Below are 24,387 nucleotides of genomic sequence, written 5' to 3' on the forward strand. Positions count from 1 at the left end.
TCAGCCTGTGTTTGTGGAGGAGCACACCCTGCCTAGCTTTAGGGAGCAGGTGAGAAATTGTCAGGATGTTGCCCTGTCCCACAAGGAGATCGTGGTGAGAGAAGAAGGGCGGCCAAGGAACTCTTATCACAAGCAGAAGGCTCGTCCCGTCGCACCACACGGCCCTCCAACTAAGGTGAAAAGCCATATTCCCGCCAGCCCGGTGCTGTGCAGTAGTCCCATGCATCAGAGCCGAGCCCCTGCTTCTGTCAGTACCTGCAAGGACCTTTGAGGCCAGAAGGGCCCACATCCAGTGAAAAGGAAGTTTTGTACTGAAGGTCTACGGGACAAGTTGGCTCAAGCAGGCAAAAAGGCAACTGGTGAAAAGCATTAGGGGCACTCGGCGAACTAGACAAACTGGAGTGGGGAGTGACGGCGGCCAATTCCACCTTGGCAATCTGTAAGATCTGAGGGAATGTGCCGAATGGCAATAGACCACTGTGTTGCTGGATAGTCCGTACTGGCCAACCACTTAAAGCCACATGACGGACTTCCCACCCAAACTAACACTGCTTCGATTTTGCTCCTATTTCTCTTATTAAGGAAAAGAGACCAAGATGATGAATCTCACCTAAGAGCGATGTGAGCAGCACCAGCAACGTGTTGGTATCTTCTCCAAAGCATGAGGCCGCACTTGTGATGTTTTCACTGTAGTTCCATAGGGTTTTGCATATCAAACAAGCCAACTGCCAGTCTGCTGGCCCAAAGTCTTGTAAACAGTCAACTAACCTGTCAGTGTCAAACAAAAACAGTGGTTTGCTCCATGTAGGTTTCTCCTAAGCCCTTCAAAATCTGGCAGTCTAGAAATGTATGCTGACTCCATGAAAGTTTGCAGGAAAATTCTATGTTAATAAGCTTAAGATCCTACTTTCTTCCTCAGTAACTCCCCCCTTTTCATTTAGTCTACTTCCCTAATGATGTGAACATGCCTTTTGTCTATACATCTACGCGTATGCCTGCCTGCATCTGTCCATCCCCTATAGCTTTTTAACCCAACTGACCAATTTCAAATCACGTACATCACAAATGTAGCCATCTCAAAGACACTAAAATTCCATGACAATCTGTCCCAAATCTGTGGCTACCACTAGAGCAGCAAAGATTGCAATGTGAGCCAAACCTTACCAGGCACCAATAATTCATCTGCAAAAGATGGTATGAATGCAGAAAAAGCTTCAGTCAGAATATCCAGCTTATCGTGCATCAGAGGATCTGACCAGAAGACAAATCCAAAGGAATTTGCTCCTTTCATGACTCACAGAATTACCTCTTACATTCAGTGAAGTCTGACTGTTTTGCAGATCTCACCCCTTCCTGCATTTCCTCAGCCTGCACTCCCAACGGACTCCTCTCAGAAATGCCAGTTTTACAAAGAACCATTAGGTTCTTGACCTTTCTCCCAATCTCACTTCCTTGCAGATACCAAAACACAGGCTAGATCATAAGCAGGACTCGGAAATTAAGCTATAACTTTTCTGCCTGCACCAGCTGACACACAGTATCTATCCAGAGTTCCCATTACCAAACAGCAGCGTTCACAAGCCCTGGGGGCAGCAGAAAGTAAATGCTGTTTTTCACCTGCAGGTGACCTCGGTAATAGTAATCCTTCACCGCTGTTCTCTTCCCCGGCCCTGTGACCCCCTCTTTCCCTTACTTCTCCACTTCACTGTGAGATTTATAAGCTGGTGATTAGTAAAGGGAACGCAGGAGAAGTACTACATTCAGGTATGGCTGAAAATAGCAGTAATTGAAAAGCAATCAAAAGGAGGTTTGCTTTTTTTCTCTCCTCTCTGAAGGCAGTCATTGTGGAAGACCAGGAGGCATCTAATGAAAAGCCAAAAGAACTTGCCCTAATTTTTTGAAGTTTAACTCCCTGATGAGACTGATTCCATGTTTTATTAGGGCCACTATATATTGGTACATAACCTCATTTCCAAAAATCCACAGAGCTAGTTTGGCACAGTGAGGATGACCTCCTTAACAATCACTTGCTAACTCTCTAGATTTATTCCGTACTGTTACTGTTTTTCCTTCCTTCTTCACGAATTTTCCGACAGAGCACAGAAAATTCTATATTCTGTATAATTCTATATTCTACAGTATGTTCTATATTCTATATAAAAGAAATTTCTAACGTTTATTATTCAATTTCCCTGTAACTTATTCTTCTTTTCAGCTTTATATTTTGTAAGTTAACTAGAACATGGGAAGGAAGGATGAGCAGACTATGCATTGTTTACACTCTATAAAAAAGTAATTACACAATGTATGAACAGGAAAGCATTTCAAAGTTAGGCATATTGTTTCATAAACGTGGCTTGTATCAACTGCTTTAACAAGCACAGGAACGCGACCTTTCATGTTGCTCCAATTAAGCTGGATCTGCTATCATCTGTACATCAAAGCCTCAAGTGAGGCATCCACAGCGGTATTTCAAGAACTAATACCATTTACAATATAAGCACCTTAAACTTGAACTCTCAGAGAGAAGAAACTCAGGAGCTATGCTCTCCCGAGCATGGCTACATCAGACAGTTTCCCCTACAGTACTGAGTAGTTACAAAAATCGCAAGAGACCATGTGGGATGTCACAGTTCCTGAAGTAACCTTCACACCTACCACGGGTACACATTAATGGTGCCTGTTAACTGTAGCCTGCATAGGATCCAGTTAAGTCAAACATAAGCAGCTACTGCAAAGCCATGCCTTAGTTGCTTTGCTGTACGGTACTCTCCTCTGCTGTATATATTGGGAGGATCTTTGGAAGTTTATTCCATGGTTTTGGGCTCTGCAGTACGCTAACCACTCTAACACTTTTGCAAAAAACATACGACAGAATATGAAAGGCTCTTTCTTGAAGAACATTAGATGCTGAATATCTATTAAGTATTTATCCTTATTACCAGCTATTGGCCCAGTAAAAGAGAAGAGAATCTGATTGAATCTCAGTCTAAACTACTCAAAATTGTCTTTTTTTTGTAAGCATAATCAGGAACTTACTTTCCAATTCCTCCTTCTTCCATCAGAAGAGCTCGTTTGTTCTTATCTACTGTGAGATTGAGCAGAACTCCACAGGCAGAAAAACAGACATCTTGGTTCTTGGCGTCAAGCAAAGCAATCATGAACTTGTATACTGGATTGTAAAGAAGGAAACAATATCATTGGGAAGATGGACTTATCATGCAGGTGGCACTACAAGATACTTATTAAATGTGTATACTTAGAAAGCAGTCAAATGCAGGATACCCTACCCCAAAATTTAACCTTGTAGCATATTACTGTGACATTTGCAGAGTAGGTGCATGACCCAGAGTAACAGCCATTATTACGTCATGCTGAACACCAGTTTTCTTCAAAGCAACGCGTACAAAATTCTAGTTATAAAAATACACCAAAGTAATGTGAAAATCCAACCAGAAGAGGTTAAGTCGAGCAAACTGAATTACAGCTTATTTCTTAAGAGCATCACCCTCCTCTCAGTTGCACGGTCGGCAGAAACCGCTAGGATTTGGCATTTGGCACTCAGAGAGGGAAGTTCTTACCTCTATGAGTGGCGGGGTTGCCCTAGACTGCACCAAGTCCAGCTGGAACTGCTGCAGCCTGTGGCTCCTGCGGGAGACGGGCGAGAAGCAGAGGCTGGACGTGCAGCATCTCGCAGCACATGCTGCTGCTGAGCTCAGCAGGCAGTGGAAGGCAACCCCGGCGAGGGAGTCAGGCTTGCCTAATGGAGAGGCAGCCCTTAGCTCTTCTTCCTGAGCTTGGCACACCGACACCACGGTCTCTCCCAGGTGGGTCCTTTGACTGAGTTTCTGTCCTTTGACTGAGACAGCTCATCAGCAACCAGTTAAGTGTCAGTTATCCCTTTGTGGATACCTTCTCCCCCAAAAGCGGTGGTATGCCCACCCTTGAAAAGAAGGGGTCGTATATTATGGCATATCACCTCGCTTTCAGCACTGAGAGGTAGCTACAAAAAATGTACAGTCAACTGGTGTTTAATTAAACTTATGACACGCTTTCTATGGATAGCAAGAAGTTGCCGTTTTTCCCAAAGCTCTTTAGACACCCAAAGCAAAAGGACTTGAGAAGACTTGTATCCTACTTCACCCAGAGGCAAACAGGAGGTCTCTGTGTTGAGGCAGTCAAACATCTTCAACGCATGCTACAAAGTGCTAACAAGCTGTTGAACATGGGAATCAAAAATCTGTGATAATGAAGCTAAATGGGAATTTAGCTGGATTTTTATTTTATATCATATCACTACTAACCTGTAGGATTTGGAAAAACTGAAAGAGTGAAGGGAAATTTCAGAATTAAGAGCTTTAGGAAAAACAGGGGGTTTGTAGTATTTTTCTTTGTGAAGGCACCATGGCATGTTTTTCCTGCTCCAATATTTCCGTTTTAATGAAACTGAAATAAAACCGTATTTACAACGATAACTCTCGGATTCTAACATTTGCCTAACTTGCAAAACATCAGAGAATACTGCTTCCACCCTTTAACTAAGACAGCTTATTAACAATCTTTTTAGAACTATGGACATTTAAAAACAGGACTCCTACAAATGCAAAAGTAACTCACTCTTCTTCTGCATGATGAAGTCACAGATCTCATGATACTGGGAAAGATTGCCAAAGACTCTGACAGCCTCTACAACTCCATCCATATTGTTGCTCATTAACAGCTTTAAAAGCACTATTGGTTTGCAGAGAAACGAAATAAAAACAATTACTTGTATACCACAAACATGTGCTTGGCTTTTTATCCATAAATATCAGAATGCAAGCAGCAACGGCAATAAATGTAATATATGGGAACAGTTGTCTATCTGCCTGGTTGCAGTGAAAAGGGTTGAGGTGATGGTAGAACAAGAGATAAATTGTGCAGGGCTTTGAAGATGAGACAAAGAGCTCCAACATGGGGCTAAATGCAAAGGAACAAATGAGGAGTTACGAAGATAGTCTAAGCACAGTTGCAATAATGGGAGCCAGTTTTGCTATACCATTTTGAGTGGGCTCATGTGAAAATGCAGGAAGACAAAGAAGAAACAAATGTTGTAATATATAAGAAAAGTGATTTAGATCCTGAACAGATGGTCTTATGGTGGGATGTCTCCTAAAACTCACATTATTTTCTGACATTAGCTCTATTTTCCCTCAGTGCTGCTATAACAAGCAAACACAATTTCTCTGAACAGCTACTTAATATTGCCCCTGGTCCAAAGTATTTACTTGCTTGCTGCTTTTCTGCTTAGCGGTTTCACATACAATTAGCGTGTAACTTCAGGGGACAGAATGAGACCTTCTACATGATGGTAACTCTTCCTAGGAAATGCTGGTTTTCCGTGCACGGCAAAGGAGTGATGTTACAGAAGTTACATTTATCGATCCTCTGTGAGAATGAAGTGAGCCACTGAAATCAGTCCATCATAGAAAGGACTCAAATCAGTCAACCCTTCTACCACAGAAAAGTGAGAGAAAGAAATATAGAAAAGAGGTTGGCTTCATTCCCATTACTTCCTTTTTTGAATGGTCCAATACTGAACATGCTTTGAACTTGTCTTAAGCAGACATCTGACATCATTATTTTTTGTCATCGGGATCCACCACTTGTACCAAACAGCAAGTATTCTCAAAATGTCTCCTGGAGGAGGAAGCCTGCTGGTCTTCCATCAAAAGGTCTCCTCCCTCCTCAGTTCAGGCAGAGGAAAGGTGATGGGACTGGTTCCACATGCTAACCATGTTTTTAACAGGAGAGGGAGAGCAGATGGGAGAGACAGAGAAGTCATTTGTTTCCGCATTTCTCTGACCACCAGTAAGAGACAGCTGGCTTATGGGTGATAAAACGACTTGTGCCAGAACAGCAGAACTGTTACCTAGAGAGATGATGTCTACCAGTCAGGGCACTAGGTTGACAGCCAGAATATTTTTTTCTACTCCCCATTCTACCTGTTGTGCCAACTTCAGGCTCCATCTCTCCTCCATGTCTTGTCTGTTTAGACAGAAACGTATGCAAGACAGACTATCTGTCTTTTGTATAACACTAACACAATGAGTCCCAGAACTCAGATGCAGTTCCTACACATCACTAAAATGTGATTTGTCCATACTGTCAGAGGGAAGAGAATCACACAACTCCTATACTGCCAATGGGTTTTTATAAGCCAGAAACAGACATAAATCAGATTTTGCAAGTTTATAAGGTACTAAGAAGAAAAAAACCAAAACTTTGTTACCATACTGCAATTAGAAGTAAAAAGCAACATGATTATTTTGGCTCCGGTATATATGTGGATTTTGAACAAGTCTGGCAAAAATTGCTAAACAGAAAACAATATGGCAAATTCCTTTTGGGAGGAAAAGAAGAGGTTTTGTCAACCCCCTAACTATTTTCACATGAGTCACAGAACTATGTTCCAAAAGAATGAGAAAACATTATGGGAAGAATTTAGTCCTATGAACTTTCTATTCCTGCAATATACCACAAAACATTATCAGTGTCTTTATTTTCGGTAGTGTTAAAATATAGCATGAATAACTTCCACTTTCAGAAAGCTATACAAAAAGTACTAGTTTAAAAGTCCTTACTTTCAGCAATGTGTAGCTTCTTGTCTTGAACAGCAGAACTCTTCATTTTGTAGTAGGATAAGTTGTTGATTGTTGTTGCAGCATTGATGACCAACTCCTCACAGTCATCAACTGACTTGCATTCTGGTAGTAAAAAAACACAAAGACGTATGTGGATACGCACACGCACATGAGTCTAACTTAGCAGTGCATTATATCTCAGAAGAAAATTGAATCATAGTTGACATGGCCACTATTACAAACAACTATTCTGTTTTTCAGTAATACGGCAGAAGCTAACAGGAACAGCTGATCCAAAAATGGCAATACAAAAATCACTCTTTCCAACTCTTCTACGAAGGCAACATGGTTTAAAATCTAGTTAGTTAAGACATTTTACAGATCCTATTTGCTGTTTTAAGATGGAACCGAGGAGAATACACATGCAGAAATAGGCCTGCGTGATAGACAAATACCAAGGTCTACTATACTGAAACGAAAAATGGGGAAAAAAAAGGGGAAAGAAAAAAAAAAAAAAGACTTCTTCAACAATATTTGAAAGATTCTCTCTCTTAATGCTCCTGACAGAATGTTAAGCACTGTAAAATTACACCAGGAAGTCTGAAAGCTGCATATACCGATTTATCTGAGGTTTCTGGCCTCAGAAACCAAGAGTGAAGGAAATAAAAGAGGGGTAAATTCACAGGGAGAGAGAACATTTTGTAGTAAAATAATTGATACAGTGCCCAGGAAGAGGGGAGAGCGGCAGGGAGAAGCTTTGAGGCTCAAAAGCGCTTACACAATGATTGAGACAATTCCAACCCAGGAGGCTCCTACAGGGCTTAGGACAGTACAGATGAAGTTGTGAGTCTGCCTTCTCGAATCCCCCATGGCTGGTGGCTAAGGCTCATAAGCTAACATATAATCAGGTTGACTGTCTTTACATAATATTTAATGTTCTCATCACACACTAAAATATACTGAGTTCTTTGAGCCGGATCTTGTCACTGCTAAACTCTGTTATGGGGAGAAAGACTGCACAGTCCTAGTCTGTAATCAGATTTACAGAGATCAGTAAGTGGTAAAGGAACTGGAGTTCTAAGCCTGCGTTTGGAAGGAAAGGGACGCTCTCTTCCACCTGAAATAAATAAGGTTGGAAATCTGAAAAAGAAGAAAAATAAGAGCAAGTTTTTCAAGGAAGCTGAAAGTTAAGGGTGCAGAGAAAAAGAATACTTAATCCAGAACAGTCACAAAACCTGCAAAGCTTAAAAAACCCCACCACCAAACACATGTATGCAGCACCTGATAAGAACAGACTTCCCTTAAATATGAACCCTCAGTGAGACGTAAAATAAAATGTTTCCTTATCCTTAATGATCATATCTGCAAATCTTATCACTTAATGAAACACTTCTACAACGTCTTTCCCCAGACGTTAAAATGTCAGTACCAAAGCAGCAATGCTTCCACTGTCTCAAACGGGCATTCTAGATAAAACAGTTTATGAACATCAGCAGATTGGCTCTGTTATTTTAGCAATGGAACCGATTTAGTTACGGCTCAACCTAGATAAGAAGGTCAAGTAGAAAAATTCTAAACTCTCCTTACAGACTGAAGAAAGATAACACACACACCAGATTTTATTACCTAGTACTGTAACAAGTAATTCTACAATACGATGGGCAGCTGCCAGAGCTGCTCCTACACTGGGATGAATGGAGAGATTGGCCAGCACTCTTATCAGTTTTATCAGAACATCTTCTGCTTCTGAAGGATGCTTTGGGTGGTTTTTATCTTCCCTTCCTCTTTCATGGTACCGTTTCTGTGCATTCAAATCAAGTTCGTGGTAGGTTTGGAATAATGATATCAAGGTGTTAACACTTCCTCTTTCTTTAAAAAATTGCTCACGGGCCTGGTTATTCTTTTCTGTTAAATTACCAAGAATGAAGATGATATGGATAACCAAATCCTGCAATAAAATAAATAAACCATATTACATGGAAAATATCAGAATCTATTAGCTGCTTAAAAAGAAGATAATACTTAATTTGCTTCACAATTCAGTTAATAGCAGGTCCAGAACAACTGAAGGAATGCCAAATACAGCAACTAGAAATAATTTTTTATGCTACTATTTTTCATAGCACCATTTACGGAAGAAATCAAAAACAACTGACAGAACTAGTATAGCATTGGGGTAATATGGGATATACTTAGTATAGGTCATCTATTTTTACCAAGCCCACAGTAATCTGAAAACATCTTAAAACAGCACTTTATATAACTAGAATAATCATACGGGCCAGAGCTTACTAATCTTGCAAGTAAACAAATGTCAGTTGTGATGGCCAAAGTCGACCACATTCTCTTCTTCTCTAGGACTGCTATCCATCGTAGAGATTAAACTCCTTCCCCTTGATTTTTTACTGTTAAATCCATGTTATTTCTCACTTATTTCCTTGTTAAGTCCAATTACTTCACGATAGCCGAATTATTTGTTCCAGATTTTTACCAGAAATGTAATGTAAACTAACTAGTCTGTTATTGCCCTGTTTCTCCTCTTTCTCCTTTTAAAGACAGGTGTCATACAGCCTTGCCATCCTATGTAATTTTTCAAGAATCCCAGAGACATTATCCCTTTCTGTCCTTTTGTAAACACCAAAGGGTAAATTTCATCAGGCCTAGCTGGTTTGAAGACACTCAAATATGCTCCAGCTCATTTTTTAGTGATAAAAGAACTCAGGCTGAAGTACAGATTAATCATTTGAAGTACAGATCAATCATTTGATCATACTTAACCTTTTCAGAAAAAGAACCAAATAAAGGCATTCCACACTTCATTATTCACAGTGGCATCTGTCAATAATTCTCATCTTCTTCTGAACACTGCAGCAATTATTTCCTTATTGCCTTTTCACTATTAAGGTACTACAGGAAGTTTTCTTGTTTCTTTTTATGTCCCTTTCTAGTTGCATCTCATTTTGTGCTCTGGTGGGGTTCTTTTCTGATTTTGGTTTTATGTGTTCTTGCTACCCTTTTATTCTTATCATTGCTAAGTGAGACCTACTTTCTATTTTTATACTGTATCTTGAGATCTTGTGATTTAACCAAGTTGCTCTCTTACAGCACTTTTTATCCCTGCCCTTCAGTGGGATATAGATATAGAATTACATCTTTTGTTGCTTCATTTTGGACATACTGAGAAACAGCCTTTGTTTTTTTGCAAGACTAGTGGATCCTAACTGAATGGCATTCAACAACATCCCCATCTTTTTCTTATCCACCTGTATGGAAGAAGAAAAAAATAAATTCTGTAAGTCTGAACTAACCAAAGTATAAACTAATTAAAACACTTGCCTCTGCCACTTGCATCAAAACCTATTCATTTCCAAAAAAAAAAGTCCACTGCTTTATCTTAGCAGTACAGGTAAAGCAACGGCATTTCTTCAAGTACAGCACGGCCATCTACCCCGAGCTGCTCAACTGCTGTACTGGCACTAACCTAGACTTTTGCTAAACAATTTATATGCTGTTTTTCTTCAAATATAAAAGTTATATTCACAGATATTCTAATCCTTCCTGGTATTAATAATGTAAATTAACCAGGCACAGTCCAACTTGTTAAATTACACATACTAATACTGAAGGAAAAAAGATGTGCAAGCAGCAAATCCTTCTTTCACACATGCCTTCATCAATAAGTTTCAGGTCTTAAGCCTGTGCCACAAGACATTGACAATAACATCCTCTTAGGGTCAGGAAGATGAATGCTATCCCTGAATATGACAAGCAGGCAGTCTCCTAAATGAGGAATAGGTTCTCGTAGCCATGTATTTAATACGATGACTCTGTAGGACCCACTTCCACTTTTTTTTTAACTAGGCATCCTATTTTTGCTAGCATCTAAATGTCATCAAGACAAATTTTTATGAACATTTATGACTAACCACTAAGAGCTTTCACCTTTGCTGGCACAACCCCCAATTCACAAAGGCTGTAAGAATTTGAAACAAACAACTGATGAATCAGAAGAGAGAAGTGAAAAAAAGCAGGCAGTCTAGTTTGACTCGTTTATATTGACTTTCTAATTTTGGTCAAAACAGTATCAGCCCAGCAACAGCTCTACCCAATCAGAAAACAGACAAACAGGTACCGTACAGCAATCAACTGATATTTTGAGAAGTGTGATCTCAACTGTGCTTTCCACCTACAGGCTAGCAAAACAAACTTATAAAATACTTCTTTTTAGCTACGCGCATCCGGTTTTAATAGCGTATTACTGAAGTTTCATTACCTTCCAGTGACAATTAAAGTAGCAGAGTCAAAGAGAAAAGCTGGTACAACTTCTCCTGAGTAGTATAATACCCAAGGGTTTGTATTATTTTTGGCTATATTTCTTTAAATGCTCATAGAGTAAGCACTGCAAAAGAAGCACCAACTTAGAATTGCTGTGTAAAGAAATACATGTAGAGATGAATGACATTTTGAAACTTCTTGCAAGACTAAACCTGTACAAGGCCCATGGGCCTTTCTGTACATAACAAAAAAATCAGTATAATAAATGAGATTATTACGGTTTACTTATCAGTAGGAAAGAAAAACCAATTAGGTCAGTATTTTCTAACTAAACCGAGATAACTAATGGAGGGGAGTCCATTCTAGAGTTTGTACACGCTGGCCAAGTACCTGTTGTTAGTCTATTTGGCATCTGGACTCTCAGAAGGGAAGGGGTAGTATGAAAAGAAATTCAGATGCCAGCAGCTGGGTTCCTATTGAATCTCCAGCTGTAAATGAAATGTGTTTTACATGTTACACAAACTTCAACGGAGGTAGTCAAAATTCTACCACCTTCCCAGCACCATGAACTGCTTCCTAGATTTGAACTGCTTTTCCTAGATTAAAGGATGGTCTACTAACAGAAATGTCTTCCATGTGCAGATTCTATTTATAGGAAAACTTGCTAATGATCTGACCTTTGTCATTGATAAATTAATTTGTTAATTTTGGGTGGGTTTTTAACTCTAATCATTCTTTTAGCTCTTTTCAGAGCTGTTCCCAAGCTTTCGTCATCTTTTGTAGAAATGAATACCAAATAAATAAGACAAAATATTTTAGTGACAGTTGCTGTCACACCAAGCAGTAATACCTTCTTATTATTCTTATTTGATATTCTAACATTTACCTATCTAGTAATTACATCCACTCTCTTGTATCTTTTGATACACCAGAACAGCAGGTTTCTATATGATATATGCCACTGAAGGCTGGTTGAGGACAAACTCTGAGCTCTACGTTCTGGATCATTTTATATTCAGAGTACATATCACGTATTCTGCACCTTCCTTACCGCTTTTGCCTTTTCTTTCAGACAAAAATCACAACCAAAGTATTAGGAAGATGGAAATACACTATCAGCTCAGCATACTGTCAGAAATCATAGGGAAAGGGTGACCTTCTGTGGTCATTCTCATTTATCAGCAAATTCCTTCAGAGTTGTCAGAAAATTTATCCTAAAATGGGTACTTCCTTCTTGAAAAAAAAGTTCAGAGAGAATGAATGATCAGTTATGAATATGCACACGCAAAACACGGGAGAAAAATGTTGTATTTTGGTTCTTTAATGGGTGATTACTAGATCTCATTCGTAACTTTTTTTTAATTGTCCAAGGCACTATTATACTGTTGGGCTAGAGGGAGGAGGAATACAACTGAAAATATGTATTTGTAAACATAGGAGAAGAGAACCACATGATCTACCTAAGTTCTTCACAGGGTTACCTTGACAAGCATTTCAGCAGAAGTGGTGGCATAAAGAGCACCCACTCTCCTTTCCATTCACAGTTTGATTCCTCTCCCACATTGTTTCCTCAGTATTTGTGAACAAGGAACTATTTCTGTGGCTGTTCAATAAACTAGACTGGAAAGCAAGGCAGGTGATAACCTAGCAAAGACTGGGGTTCTTTTTTTTTCAGTTTTAAGGTTATTGGAAGCTGGATCAGTTCTGTGACCTGATGCATCATGCTGTCACACAACCAGCTGTCATCAGCCCAAATGAGGGATGGCACAGAGGGGAAAAGTGAGTAACCGAAACACAAAGAACACTCATGTCAGCACTGATGACCATTTCTTCAGAGGCACGATATGGGTACAGAAACACATCCCCACTCCAACCTCCAAGAAAAATAATAATAAAAAAATCTTCAGTATCTTATAAGACACTGAACAGAGTATCAATAATACTCTCAAAGCATTTAGGAGGCAAACGTGTATCTGAACAGGTGTAGCATTAGACTCTATTGTTAAGAGCCTGTGGCTGCTTTGGGGTATTACATGACTTATATTATATGACTGACTGAAACAGACAGATAGTGGGTTCCTGGGAGCTCATCACAGAACTCACCATAAGGCTGCCAAGAACACAGCCAGGAAGGCCAGTCACTGCATGCAGATAAGTCTTCACCTAATAAATAAAGCCAGAAACAAAGTGGAGAAATTCTCTGCATTTACATGTGACAACATTCCCAACAGTAGCAATCCTAAGAGCAAAAAGGACATTCAACAGCTCTAAAAATTAGTCTTTTTCTTGGACGGAGACAGGAAAAAGTTGCACAAGCCTGCTAGCTCACATAAGATTATAAAGTGATTTAGGACCTGCTACCTGGTAGATACATTTGGGAAGAAGGCTGGGCAGATCCAGCCACAGTGAACCCGATAAATAGAGACATCTCCTTACAGAGGATGACAAGGCAACATCAGTCTATTCTTCATTTAATAAATTGTTTCTGACAAACTGATTGTTAGAACAGGTAAAGCAGTATGCAAATTATAATTGTAAATCAGTGCAGTTCTACTAGTTGATGCAAGAGACGCAAAAATAATAACAAATCTATTTAAACATATCAGGACCAGGAAGCTTGCCAGAATCTGCAGAACTAACTGATGATCAGGATAAAACAGGAGCATTCAGAAAAGAAAATGTCATTGGAGAGAAGCTAAGTGAGTTCTTTGCATTGATTCACGCACACTGTGAAAGCAACGGGGGGGACCTCAATGCTACAGCCTTCTCTGGGGAAGACTTATCAGAGGACAGGTCCAAAGCTGAAGTGACTGCCAACAATTTCAAGGACAAAACAAACAGTAACAAATCACCAGGACTGGATAATCACCCAACAGTTCTAAAAGAACTAATTAATTAAATAGCCAAATTACTAACAGTAATGTGCAACCTCTCAAAACTGCCTTCATGCCTAAGGACTGCGAGGGTAACAAATATGAAATCTATTACTAGAAAAAGATCCAAGTGAGATTCAAGCTTGTGTCTCTACGAGTTAAATTAGAAGAAACCATAAAAAAGAACAATAAAATGAGTGGACAGTCAGATAAATGCAATCAGCTTTAAGACTCCTAAGTCCTGACTTACCCAATTCTTGAGTTCTTTGAAGGAATCAACAAACATGCGTAAAGACAAGCCATCTGATACCACCCATGTGGCTTTCCAGGAGGCTTTTGCCAAAGTCACTCACCAAAATCCTAGTGGAACTAAGCAGTCATGCTATAAGTGAGAACATCCTGGTATACATAAATAATTAGAGGATGGAAAACACAGTAAATCAGCAGTTCCTGCAATGGTGGAAGACGACCGGTGGAGTTTCACAGGGTTCTGTGCTGGGACCTGTTGCATTCAACTTGTCTATAAGCAATATGGTAAAGTGGGTGACAGCAGTGACACGGAGGAGTTTGCTGATGACACTAAGATATTCAAAGTAGCAAAGATGAAGGCTGACCAAAGAGCAGAAAAAGGATTTGTAGTCAACTGGTAATAAAACAGCAGATGAAATTTAAATGCAGACATACATAAAATGTATGCCATACCTTCATGTATAAAATTACAGACTTTGAACTAACCATAACAACTTGCAGAGCAATCTTGGGGTTAACAACAGATTCCTCATGGGGGTTTAATGCTTTCACAAGGTCAAGAAGGCAAATAAAATTTGGGGAATTCCTGGGAAATAAACTTATGCAGGCATGCAAATCTACTACATGGCCACATTTTAACTACAGTGTTCTGGTTTCCTCATGTCAAAAAAAGTTACAGGACACAGCACTATAAAAAGTTCTGAGAAAAGCAAAATGGATGCACAATGGTATGGAATAGCCTTTATATCAGAAAGCACCAAGTAAGCAAGGACTCTTCAGCCTGGAAAAGAGATAACTCCAAGAGGATGTGATAAAGGTTTAGAAAGTCAGGAGTGCTGTGAAAATGAATGATTAGGGATTAAATATTACCGACTTTTCAATATAAGAACCGGAGGGTATCAAATAAAGATAATAAAGGCCAGATTCAAAACAAGCAAAAGGAATTATTTGTGCAATGTGTAGTTGCTATGGCAACTCCTTGCCAATGGATGTTTAAGATGTTAGACGTTTATATGGGGTAGAGGGGAGACTGTAGAATTTCATGGAAAAGAAGTCCACTGAGGTTTATTTCATGTACAGAGAACCACAGCTGGCTGAGGAAGTTTCCAGAATGGAAAGAGCTAGAGGTTTGGTAAGTAAACACAGGAAGTATCGTATATGATTGCTCTGCTTTTACTCTTCTCTAGGCATCTGATTTTCACCTCTGCCAAGAATGGATAGTAGGCTGGGTGAACCTTTCATGAGACCCAATCTGATTATTCTTTTGTCGAATAGGCAATTGCTGCATCCAATGATGTCAGATACTTAACAAGTGTCTCCTAATTAAAAAAGCAGGCTACACTAAAGTATAAAGGGACTTTCCTATACAACAGGCACAAGATTTCTTCTGTGCAAATTTCAGTGTCACACCCTGTGTTTGTGCACTTAGGATTGAAAATAGACTCCTACCTGTACACTGATAAAAGATTCCATGGAAACTGGCAGGGCCCCAAAAGGCCACCTAAGCTCAGGTAGTGTCTGATTTACCAAGAGAAGCTACTTCCTTACTTAGGCAATCTCCCTGTTTCAAAAGCATGGCCTCCTCTTGACTTATGCCATTAACCACAGCCTGAGAAAGTCATCCTTTCTATAGCTCATCTGAAAAGCTTAGAGAAGATAATGATATTGGAAGAGGGGAACAGCACCTTGTTAAAAGATTTCTGGAGATGGGCAAAAGTCTACAATGCTGACTGGAAACAGAAGCATGCAAAGCTTATCCTGCAAGACAGAGACTCTAAAAGAACATTTCTGACAGCTTTCATGGCATGTGGCAGCCACCAAGGACTTTTTTGTTACTCCAAACAAGTAAGCTCCAAAACCAACCATGAGTGAAGTCCAACAGAACACGTACTTCAGATGTGTAGAAAAGCACTGTGGGATTCCCCAAGTCCTACCTTGCAGATCCAGCTTTTCCAATCTTCTGTACTCCTCTCCTTACCTAAGACTATGACACATGGAATTTAGCAAGTCTTGCCAACTCAATTTCCCCAAAAGTCTTTCTCACAGTGTTAAATTACTACTCTCCCATTCTGTCTGACTCTTTTACCCAAGAGATAAAATGAGCTGAGGGGGAAAAAAAAAAAAAAAAAAAAAAAAAAAAAAAAAAGAGAGAGAGAGAAGAGCTGAAACTGCAGCGTGGTGAGAAGAACAGAGACTATTTGGGTGGCAGCTGTGGAATTCAGTGTATGGTGTGGGAGCAAGTCATTAATCCTATTTCCAGTGCTCACATTTTTACTTTCACAATATTTTTAAAGTCACAGTTATGAAAGCACTTGAGAAAGTCTGAATGCTGGTTTTCTTTTATTTTTTCCCTGGTATGTTTCTAGCTGTCACGATTGCCAGTAAAAAATCTGATCCCATGAACTGTGCAACCTGAAAACACAGAAAATATACACGCTTCCTTTCTTACCTTATCAGTTCTTAGTCCTGAGGATTTTTAATGCTTGAGTTAATAATACTGATTTATGCTCCTCTTTGCTGCTTCTTCCCACAGCAGACAATTTTACTCACACTGCTGTTACTTGGTTTCTTTTCAACACATACCATCTCACTCTATAACTCACTAGCTGTCAGCATTTTAAGAGAAAGATTAGCAGTGCCAACTACACCTCAGGAAAAACATTTGCACTGCTCACAGCTCAAGTGTTTATTATATACTACAGAAAAAGAGGTGCTTTACATTATCCATGTCCCTCTTCTTGTTTCTGCAGGGCTTTGCTAAGCTGACAACTGACAGTTGCATGCTTGTTTAAAAACTGCAGTAAGAAATAACTATTCTGAAGACATCGCACATATAATCATCACAACATAATAACTGAGTTTTTTTAATACACAAGCTATTTCTTTACTAATTTGTATTTTGATAAAACAACTGACAACACAAAAAGCAATGCTAATCTAGTGAAGATAGATATATTTTAGGACCACTTAATAAAGTAGACAAATGAGAATCTAAATTCTGAACACTACCTGACAACAAAAAGATTTTACCCTACAATTGATTATGAGCCTACAACTCATTATGACACAGAGCTATTATCTCAGGAGCCTAGGAAAGTTCCCCTTAAAATTACAGATGAAGATTAAGAGGAAGATGTTCCTCAATTTAAAGTCCATATTCCCAGCACCATCATTTATTGGGCTTTTAATACAGTGCTCACAAGGAAAAATAACTATAAATCTAGTAAAATATCATGCTTTTGATATTTCTTATATTATTTACGTAGTGTTTACACAGCATTTTACTAAAGTGTCTTTGAAGACTATACAATGCAAGAACAGCCTGAACCTAGAAATACTCAGATATGCTGCAGAAATGTTAATCAACAGACACTTAGAAGGATAGAAACAACTTAATATTTGTTCCTCTTCCATGTGTATTACCACAGAAAACAGGGATGCAGGTAAACAGGAAAAGGAGAAACTATTTTTGCATTTGGCAAGAGAAAGAATAGATTGTTTAGCATAGCTGATCTGGTTACCTTCGTTAACTGCCTTTAACAATAGCAGCACAAAAGACCTCCTTCCGACAATTCTCCAGGAATTACTAACCCTGAGATAAATTGGTTATTGGTTAACTAAACATCCTCAAACTAGTTCAGATGCTGAAGCAGCCAAGAAAGTTCCTTACTTTTAAGAATAAACTTAATGTGACTAAATGTTCTGTTTTGAAACCTTGTTCCATCTTTGAACATCTACGCCTTACATAACAATTATTTTCATCTTAAATCTTACCTGGCAATAGAGCTAAGTATTTGCCATACATGGCCACTCCACTCTTAGCAGCGTAACAATCTTTAAAACTGTGATCCTGCACCAAAATCCCAGAGCCCGGTGCTCCAGTAAATGTACGAAAAATCACTATGATATAGCAGGACAATACAGCAACACCCGACCCTTGAAGTTCTAATGAAGTTGGTAGCAAGTATATTCTTATAATATTACTTCATTAATACAAGGCATTTTGACAAACTCTAAACATTTATTTCTAGGTGAATGTTCCAAATGTGGTATTCTAGACACATGCTTTTCTCTGCTAGAGGAGAGATACATTCCGATACCTTATGCAATTATCCAAGAACAAATTTTCCTCTGCTTTCAAATTGCTTAGCTCTGGAAATTTTACACTTCTTTTGCAGGGGAGGGCAGGAGAAATCCCAACAACTTCCTACTATTAAATATTCAAATAAAATATTTGCTTTAAGAAGTATTTTTTAAAACTAAGAAAAATGAGTACTCAAAGGACAGTTTCTACACGTGCAAAGGACAGAGAAGTTAATCAACTATCTGCCCTCTGTAGTGCTTTGAATTTTTAATCTAAATGATTTCCTTTCAGTTATTTACTGCTTAGAAATGCTGTGAACCATTAAAAATTTTTATTTGGTAAATGCGTAAAAGTAGGTCACTGAAAACAAGCTTATACACAATAATATACAGACATATCGGAGGATTAATATATAAAAAGCAAGAGATGAAAAAACTGACCTGCTGCTTCTGGTGTTTGTTTAGCAGGGCTAAAAATAAGACGTAACATCTGGAGCAGTCTGCTAAAGCTGCACAGAAGTCACTGTAGGAAGAAAGTTTGCTACAAAGGTAAAAAAATAAAATATAAGTGAATGAAAGCACTTTTTTTCCACAAAAGACTTTTTTTAAAAAAAAGAATCACTCTGCTTTTGACTCTCAGAGCTGCATTTTCCAACAAATGAAATGAACGCCAATACTCTGACTTCTAGTAGGGGCATACGCAGTTACAGAATAGCACAAGAGAAGTCTAGCTGTCCCTGCCACAGTGAATCACGGGAAGAAGCGAACATAAGGAGCTTCCCAACCTGCTTGCCATATGGGCACCGTATGCTAACATTAGCACTTCGCAGTGTTAAATGCGAGAACTGTAATTTCAAGATGACGTGGGAAGTCGGACAGGAGATGAAATAAAGGGTCCCTTCCTAACGCACATCTAGTAGAGCCCAGCGACAGCGCTAACAGAATGCACCTCTCCCAGCAAACATGGAGAATGCACCTTCTTGCAGTCACGATTTTATCCCTGCATATTCCCTAACAGCTGCTCCGGTCCTACACTGCTCACCTTGACCATTACAAAAATAGAGAACTGGACACGCTTTGGTCATACCAGAATAGAATAACCTCTTACTTCCCACGTAGGCAAAACCAGCAAATACCTATGTTGATGTTCAACTCCAACCAATTACAGCAAGACTTACAGCCTTAAAGAAATCAATAGTCTGAATAGATCGAACATATTCTCTACAAAGAAGCTCCTTAAAGTTACTGAGAGAAAAGAATAATCATTCTGAATTACTGGAAGATAAAACAAAATTCAAGTCTGTGCTCTGTACTGCAGAGTATAATATATTTTTTTGTGATGGCAATTTCCAGGAAGCTAATTAAATTGATTTTATGGCTAATTTGTATCCTCGGAGCATGCAGTTCACTAAACTTAAGAAAAAAAAATGGAAACAGTAGGAAACTTTAAATCAGACAAATTACTTTTGCTCCATACTGAATTCTAGATCAAGCAAATGCCCCTGTCAGAATTACAGTGTAAATATTGATTACATTTAATTACAAACCCATTACCCCACTTTTCATGCCATTTTCCAACGAGAAGAAATGCTCTCTCCTTAGAAGAAGTAAATATGCTCAAAGTGCTGTAATCATTGCTAGAACTCAGCTCATTTTTAGGAACAAAATTAGAGACAGATGTGGACAAGGTGGCACGGAATTGGGGAAGCAATTCACATGCTTTACAGGTAGCACAAACAGCAAAGGACCAGACTTGCATGTTTTTAGCCATGAAGAGGAAGGAATGACAGTCCCTTATGTAGACACTCTTCAAAGCACAACCCAATCTCACCTAGCGAGGAGAATGTGATGGATAATTTGGAGGGGCTGAACAGAAAAAGAAGTCCACAGCAGAATCTCAATGAACATGGAGCCACAGGGAACATGAGTCAATACAATAACAAAGCAGCAATGCCAAATAATTAATTCAGAACAGCATTCATAAATTGTGCTTATAACACAACTCCTCCTGAAAATACCGACAGTTAATTTCACAACTTCTTCAAAATCCTTAAATTGTCTGCAAGCCCATTTAGCATTGGATGTTGCAAACTGGTGCTTGGTAACGGGAAGATTTTTGACTGAGGAACTATTCAGACCACAAAAGGATCTTTCTGGGTGATTCACTCGTACTGATCTCCCTCTAAAAAGCACATCTTGGGAAGCAGCCACTGAGCTGCTCACAAAACTGAGATTCTTTCAGTGCTTCCATCTGCACACTCAAGCCCTGATCCCACAGATTAATCTCCTCAAACACTCTGTGACAGCTCAAAACAATGAACACTGATCACATTTTCTCTTTTATATTTTTTTTCACAATACACAGTTCCTGATATAACTTAAGTTTGTAATTTATCTCATTCATTTTTTTAAAACACGGCTATTTAATACTAAAACATTATTAATCCTATTTTTAGGATTAATAAGTACTTAATAATTTATGTAGCTTTAAAATATAAGAAATGGTACTCTAAAAATCTCAATCAGAACCTGTGGGATCAAAGAATGACACAACGCAATAAAACACTTTTCACCGTGACAATGAATCCAACTCGTATGGCTACAATTAAACAATTCTATCAGTATTAACAGACACAGTTATACAAAATCATTAAAAACTACAGTGAGCTTTCAAAAAGAACAGTTCAATGTAAATCTTCCAATTTTAGTGCTCGGTCCCGCCCTCTTTGAGGTCACTCAAAGCAGTAACGGCGACCCGACTGCATGCAGAAATAGCGCTGTGCTCTATACATACCTGAATATCCTGACAATATAGGTGCAGACGTCCATATCGTTCATGCGCTGCTCTAGCGCCACACAGAGCTCAGAGACTGCGCCATTGCAAACGAGTTGGCATCTTGCCGGAGGTAAGTCAGCCAAGTTTCGCAAAGTAGCTGTCAGCTGCATATAGAATATTTAAAGACTTATTAATCACAGCCGTTTGCAACAGAATCCACGCTGCTTTGAAAGTTTAATAAAGCTCAGATCTCATTTATAACGTCTAAGGCACTCCGAGTGCCCTGTATTCAGAGTACGTTCTGCAGGTATGTACCTACCAATAAATTATAACAGGAAATGGGTAAGTAACAAAATTGTGTACATTGCAATAATTGTTTGAAAATGAAGGATTGACACTGGTCTTTGCATGCATGTAACCTCCTTCTTTGAGGGAAATATGATCTTTCTTATGTTTTAAAATCTCGCATGCACCTATACAACCATATACCAGTTGGAAATTAGATGAAATGTTGTGGATGGTTAAAGTGATTTTTTGCATAATGTCTGATTTTGCAAATTTACATTTAAGTCTTGAAAATTAATACTGATATATAATATAAATTTTGAGAATAACTATAAGTTGCAAACTAAGATGAATTTATTTTAAAAGACAATAAAATTAATTTTGATTAAAAATTTTAAAATTTAATCACGATCAAGAGAAACCCACTATTTGAACAGTATAAAAATGAAAAGCTTAAGTCCTCAAGTTTATTTTGGAGAAACCAAAATATTTTCAGAAGATACTGTTCTATTTCAAGGAGTTTTAAGCATACAATATCTATCACTTGTAGATATGCAAAATTAATCAGCTATTGCACATTTTGAAATGTTCTGGTTCTCTTCCAAGGTACGGGGATTCAAATGCCAAAGCCAGACAAGAAATTACATGTAAGTTAACTGTTGAGCTAAACCAGAACTTACTATAAAATTAATGTGAAGTCATTTAATCTAATGTGAATGTGGGAATTCTTCAAATTTTCCTTATTCTAAGAGTAAGGTATTTAACTTCAATTTGGTTTTAAATGTGGCTTGATAAGGCACAAAGACTATCTGTTCAAATTGTTTTTAATCACAAAAAACTCCAGAAATTAACTATTTTATCACTGAATTGGACGGCTTGTCCAGTGATATGCAATTGCTAATTTTAAAGGAAAAATCTGACAAAGAGCAGGCTAAGCTGTGTTTGAGGAGCTTCTGGTCATAGGATTCTACGCACTACTCTGTCCATTCTCCAGCAGCTTTCAAATTTGCTGTCCTACTTCAACAAATTTGACAAAAGTGTCCATGTCTTCAGTTACCACACGATGTTCTGTAACGGACCAAGAGGAGATGGAACAATATGTCAAAATGGATAAGCAAGGTACAGAGGGGAAAAAATAATTATGTGGTAATGTGAAAGTGATATGTGAATGGATTTAACTTCATCACTAAATATGAAATGTGTACCATATTCAGAATAAACAGAAACGGAACCTATGGAAGCCATTTGCTTCATATTGCTCACATTTTAAGACAACACCTGGAGTTTTTTGTTATTTTAACTAAACAAGTGCAAAAAATACAATTCCAAATATGCATTCCTTCACAAGTCACAATGCTTCAAAAATCAACATAATATTGGAGAAATATTTTAAAATAAAAATCCTCTGATCAAATACTTGGCTATTCAAAAGTTTTGGTGGAAAAATTCCACAGAAGACTCCATTCAGCGCTCACATACAACATTTTCACAGTCAGCCTAGGATGACGTTTGTTGCGCTTTAGCTAAACTTCCCAATAAAGAAAATGAAGGATAAACCACATATTAAAAGTGTTGTTCAAACCCAGACCAGTGCTTTCACTGCAGCAAAGAAACTTACATATTAGATGATGAAAAAAAAAAAAAAAATTTATCAATAGATAATGGTGCAGGGGTCTCCAAAAAGAGAATAAAATTTTTCACTGCCTGAGACAGTTAGGCAGTTCAAAATTCTCCAGCAATAAATTCTATCAAGAGCTATCCTCAGATAAAGAGAGGCTGGAGAGAAAGTCAACACAAAATAATGTATACACTGAAACATGCGAGACAATGAAATTCAGAAGTTCATAGAAGTATATATCCACAAAAGAACAGTTAGTACACAAGTGAAATTTGAAGAGTACATATTAAAAAAAATAATAGAAGCTAGCCAGACAGCAGATGAATTCAAGAGAGATTCCGATTGCTTCAAAGCAGACACCATGATTCAGGGAGAAATGCATAACAATTGGCTCTAGTAATCCCCACCAGCCCTAATCCTTATGTTGCCATGTGAAAGATCAAATTCACCCAAACAGAAAATCTAACAGCAGACAAATGCTGTTTTTAAAGGAGAAGACATTTAAGTGCTTTTCAATTACGGAACGTGGAGTACTTGCTAAGTCTTGTCAGTGACATTTCAAAAGCCTCGGCTTTTGAATAAGCATTACCATATTTCATATAAATATAATCAGACTATTAGGTGAAGCAATATAAAATGAGTCAAAGATGACCTTGCTTTAACGTCCTCTATTAAGGAAAAATAATTATTATTACAAACTTTTTTTTTTATTGTATTGTGGGACTTCTGCATAAAACCCGTTGTGTAACAATGAAGGAATCAGAGAGGGTCTTTATTCCCAAAAATGACCTGGCCAGTTTACATATAACATTGCCATCTGCTGATTGTGCAATTATATGGTTAAACAATGACGAGTTGGTCCCAGTTAACTGAGACACTTCAGTTATCAAGGTTAAGAGATGGTGGAGCCTCCCTCAGAGACCACTGTTCTTATTTGAGGTGTTTTTCTCCTCCAATAGAATTTGCTTTCTATTACTGAAGACTTGTATTTATTCATTAGTTTTGTATGTTACTGGATATTTGATCTTTTGCTACAAGTCAAAAGTATGCCACAAAAACTTCCTTTATTCTGAAGACCTGAATCACAGAAGACGCTTTCTTCAATACTATATCCCTGAAAACAGAACTATGCCTACATCTGTCTATTGATGACTGAACAATTAACTCACATGGAAGAAATGGTGCACGTTAATGTAGATTTGTTGAAGAAACCGATACGAGAAAGTCACACAGGAATTCCATAGAAGCAGGAATCACTGCTTTTCTCACAAAAGGAAGAAAAATGAAGTATCGGTACTACTACAGAAGAGAACACAAACAAGCTGAACAGCAGCTTCAACGGAGACAGTTGTCAGTATTGACTTTTCCACAAAATACTTGAGGCCTTCTTGGAAACAGTCAGTCTATTCAAACTGTACAAAACAGTTTTGCTACACTTCCAATCATACTGAAAACAGCAGAGATAAAAATGACCCGCCAAAAAGTGTAAAATGTAACATTTTTCTTTCACATATTTGCAAATTAAACCCTTGATTTAAAAAACTAAGTGTATCCCAAATACAAATAACAGGAGAGAAAACAGTTCTGCAAAGTCGTGGGGAAGTT

General features: G+C 38.3%; 1 protein-coding gene across 4 annotated transcripts in view; it reads right to left on the reverse strand.

Moving 5' to 3' along the window:
* Positions 1-24,387, reverse strand: part of ARMC2 (armadillo repeat containing 2) — a 64,884-nt gene that overhangs the window by 4,000 nt on the left and 36,497 nt on the right. For 3 of the 4 annotated variants that reach the window (XM_054196621.1, XM_054196619.1, XM_054196620.1), the window contains 7 exons: positions 20,898-21,043; positions 18,545-18,644; positions 8,250-8,571; positions 6,624-6,746; positions 4,618-4,731; positions 3,040-3,172; positions 611-768 (listed from right to left, as the gene is read on the reverse strand). In XM_054196621.1, coding sequence (XP_054052596.1) covers positions 611-768; positions 3,040-3,172; positions 4,618-4,731; positions 6,624-6,746; positions 8,250-8,571; positions 18,545-18,644; positions 20,898-21,043 — 1,096 coding nt within the window. The remainder of the gene's footprint in view (positions 1-610; positions 769-3,039; positions 3,173-4,617; positions 4,732-6,623; positions 6,747-8,249; positions 8,572-18,544; positions 18,645-20,897; positions 21,044-24,387) is intronic. The other variant, XM_054196622.1, reaches the window with a different exon arrangement.

This window comes from Rissa tridactyla, chromosome 3 (assembly GCF_028500815.1).
Source record: "Rissa tridactyla isolate bRisTri1 chromosome 3, bRisTri1.patW.cur.20221130, whole genome shotgun sequence".
Taxonomy (NCBI): domain Eukaryota; kingdom Metazoa; phylum Chordata; class Aves; order Charadriiformes; family Laridae; genus Rissa; species Rissa tridactyla.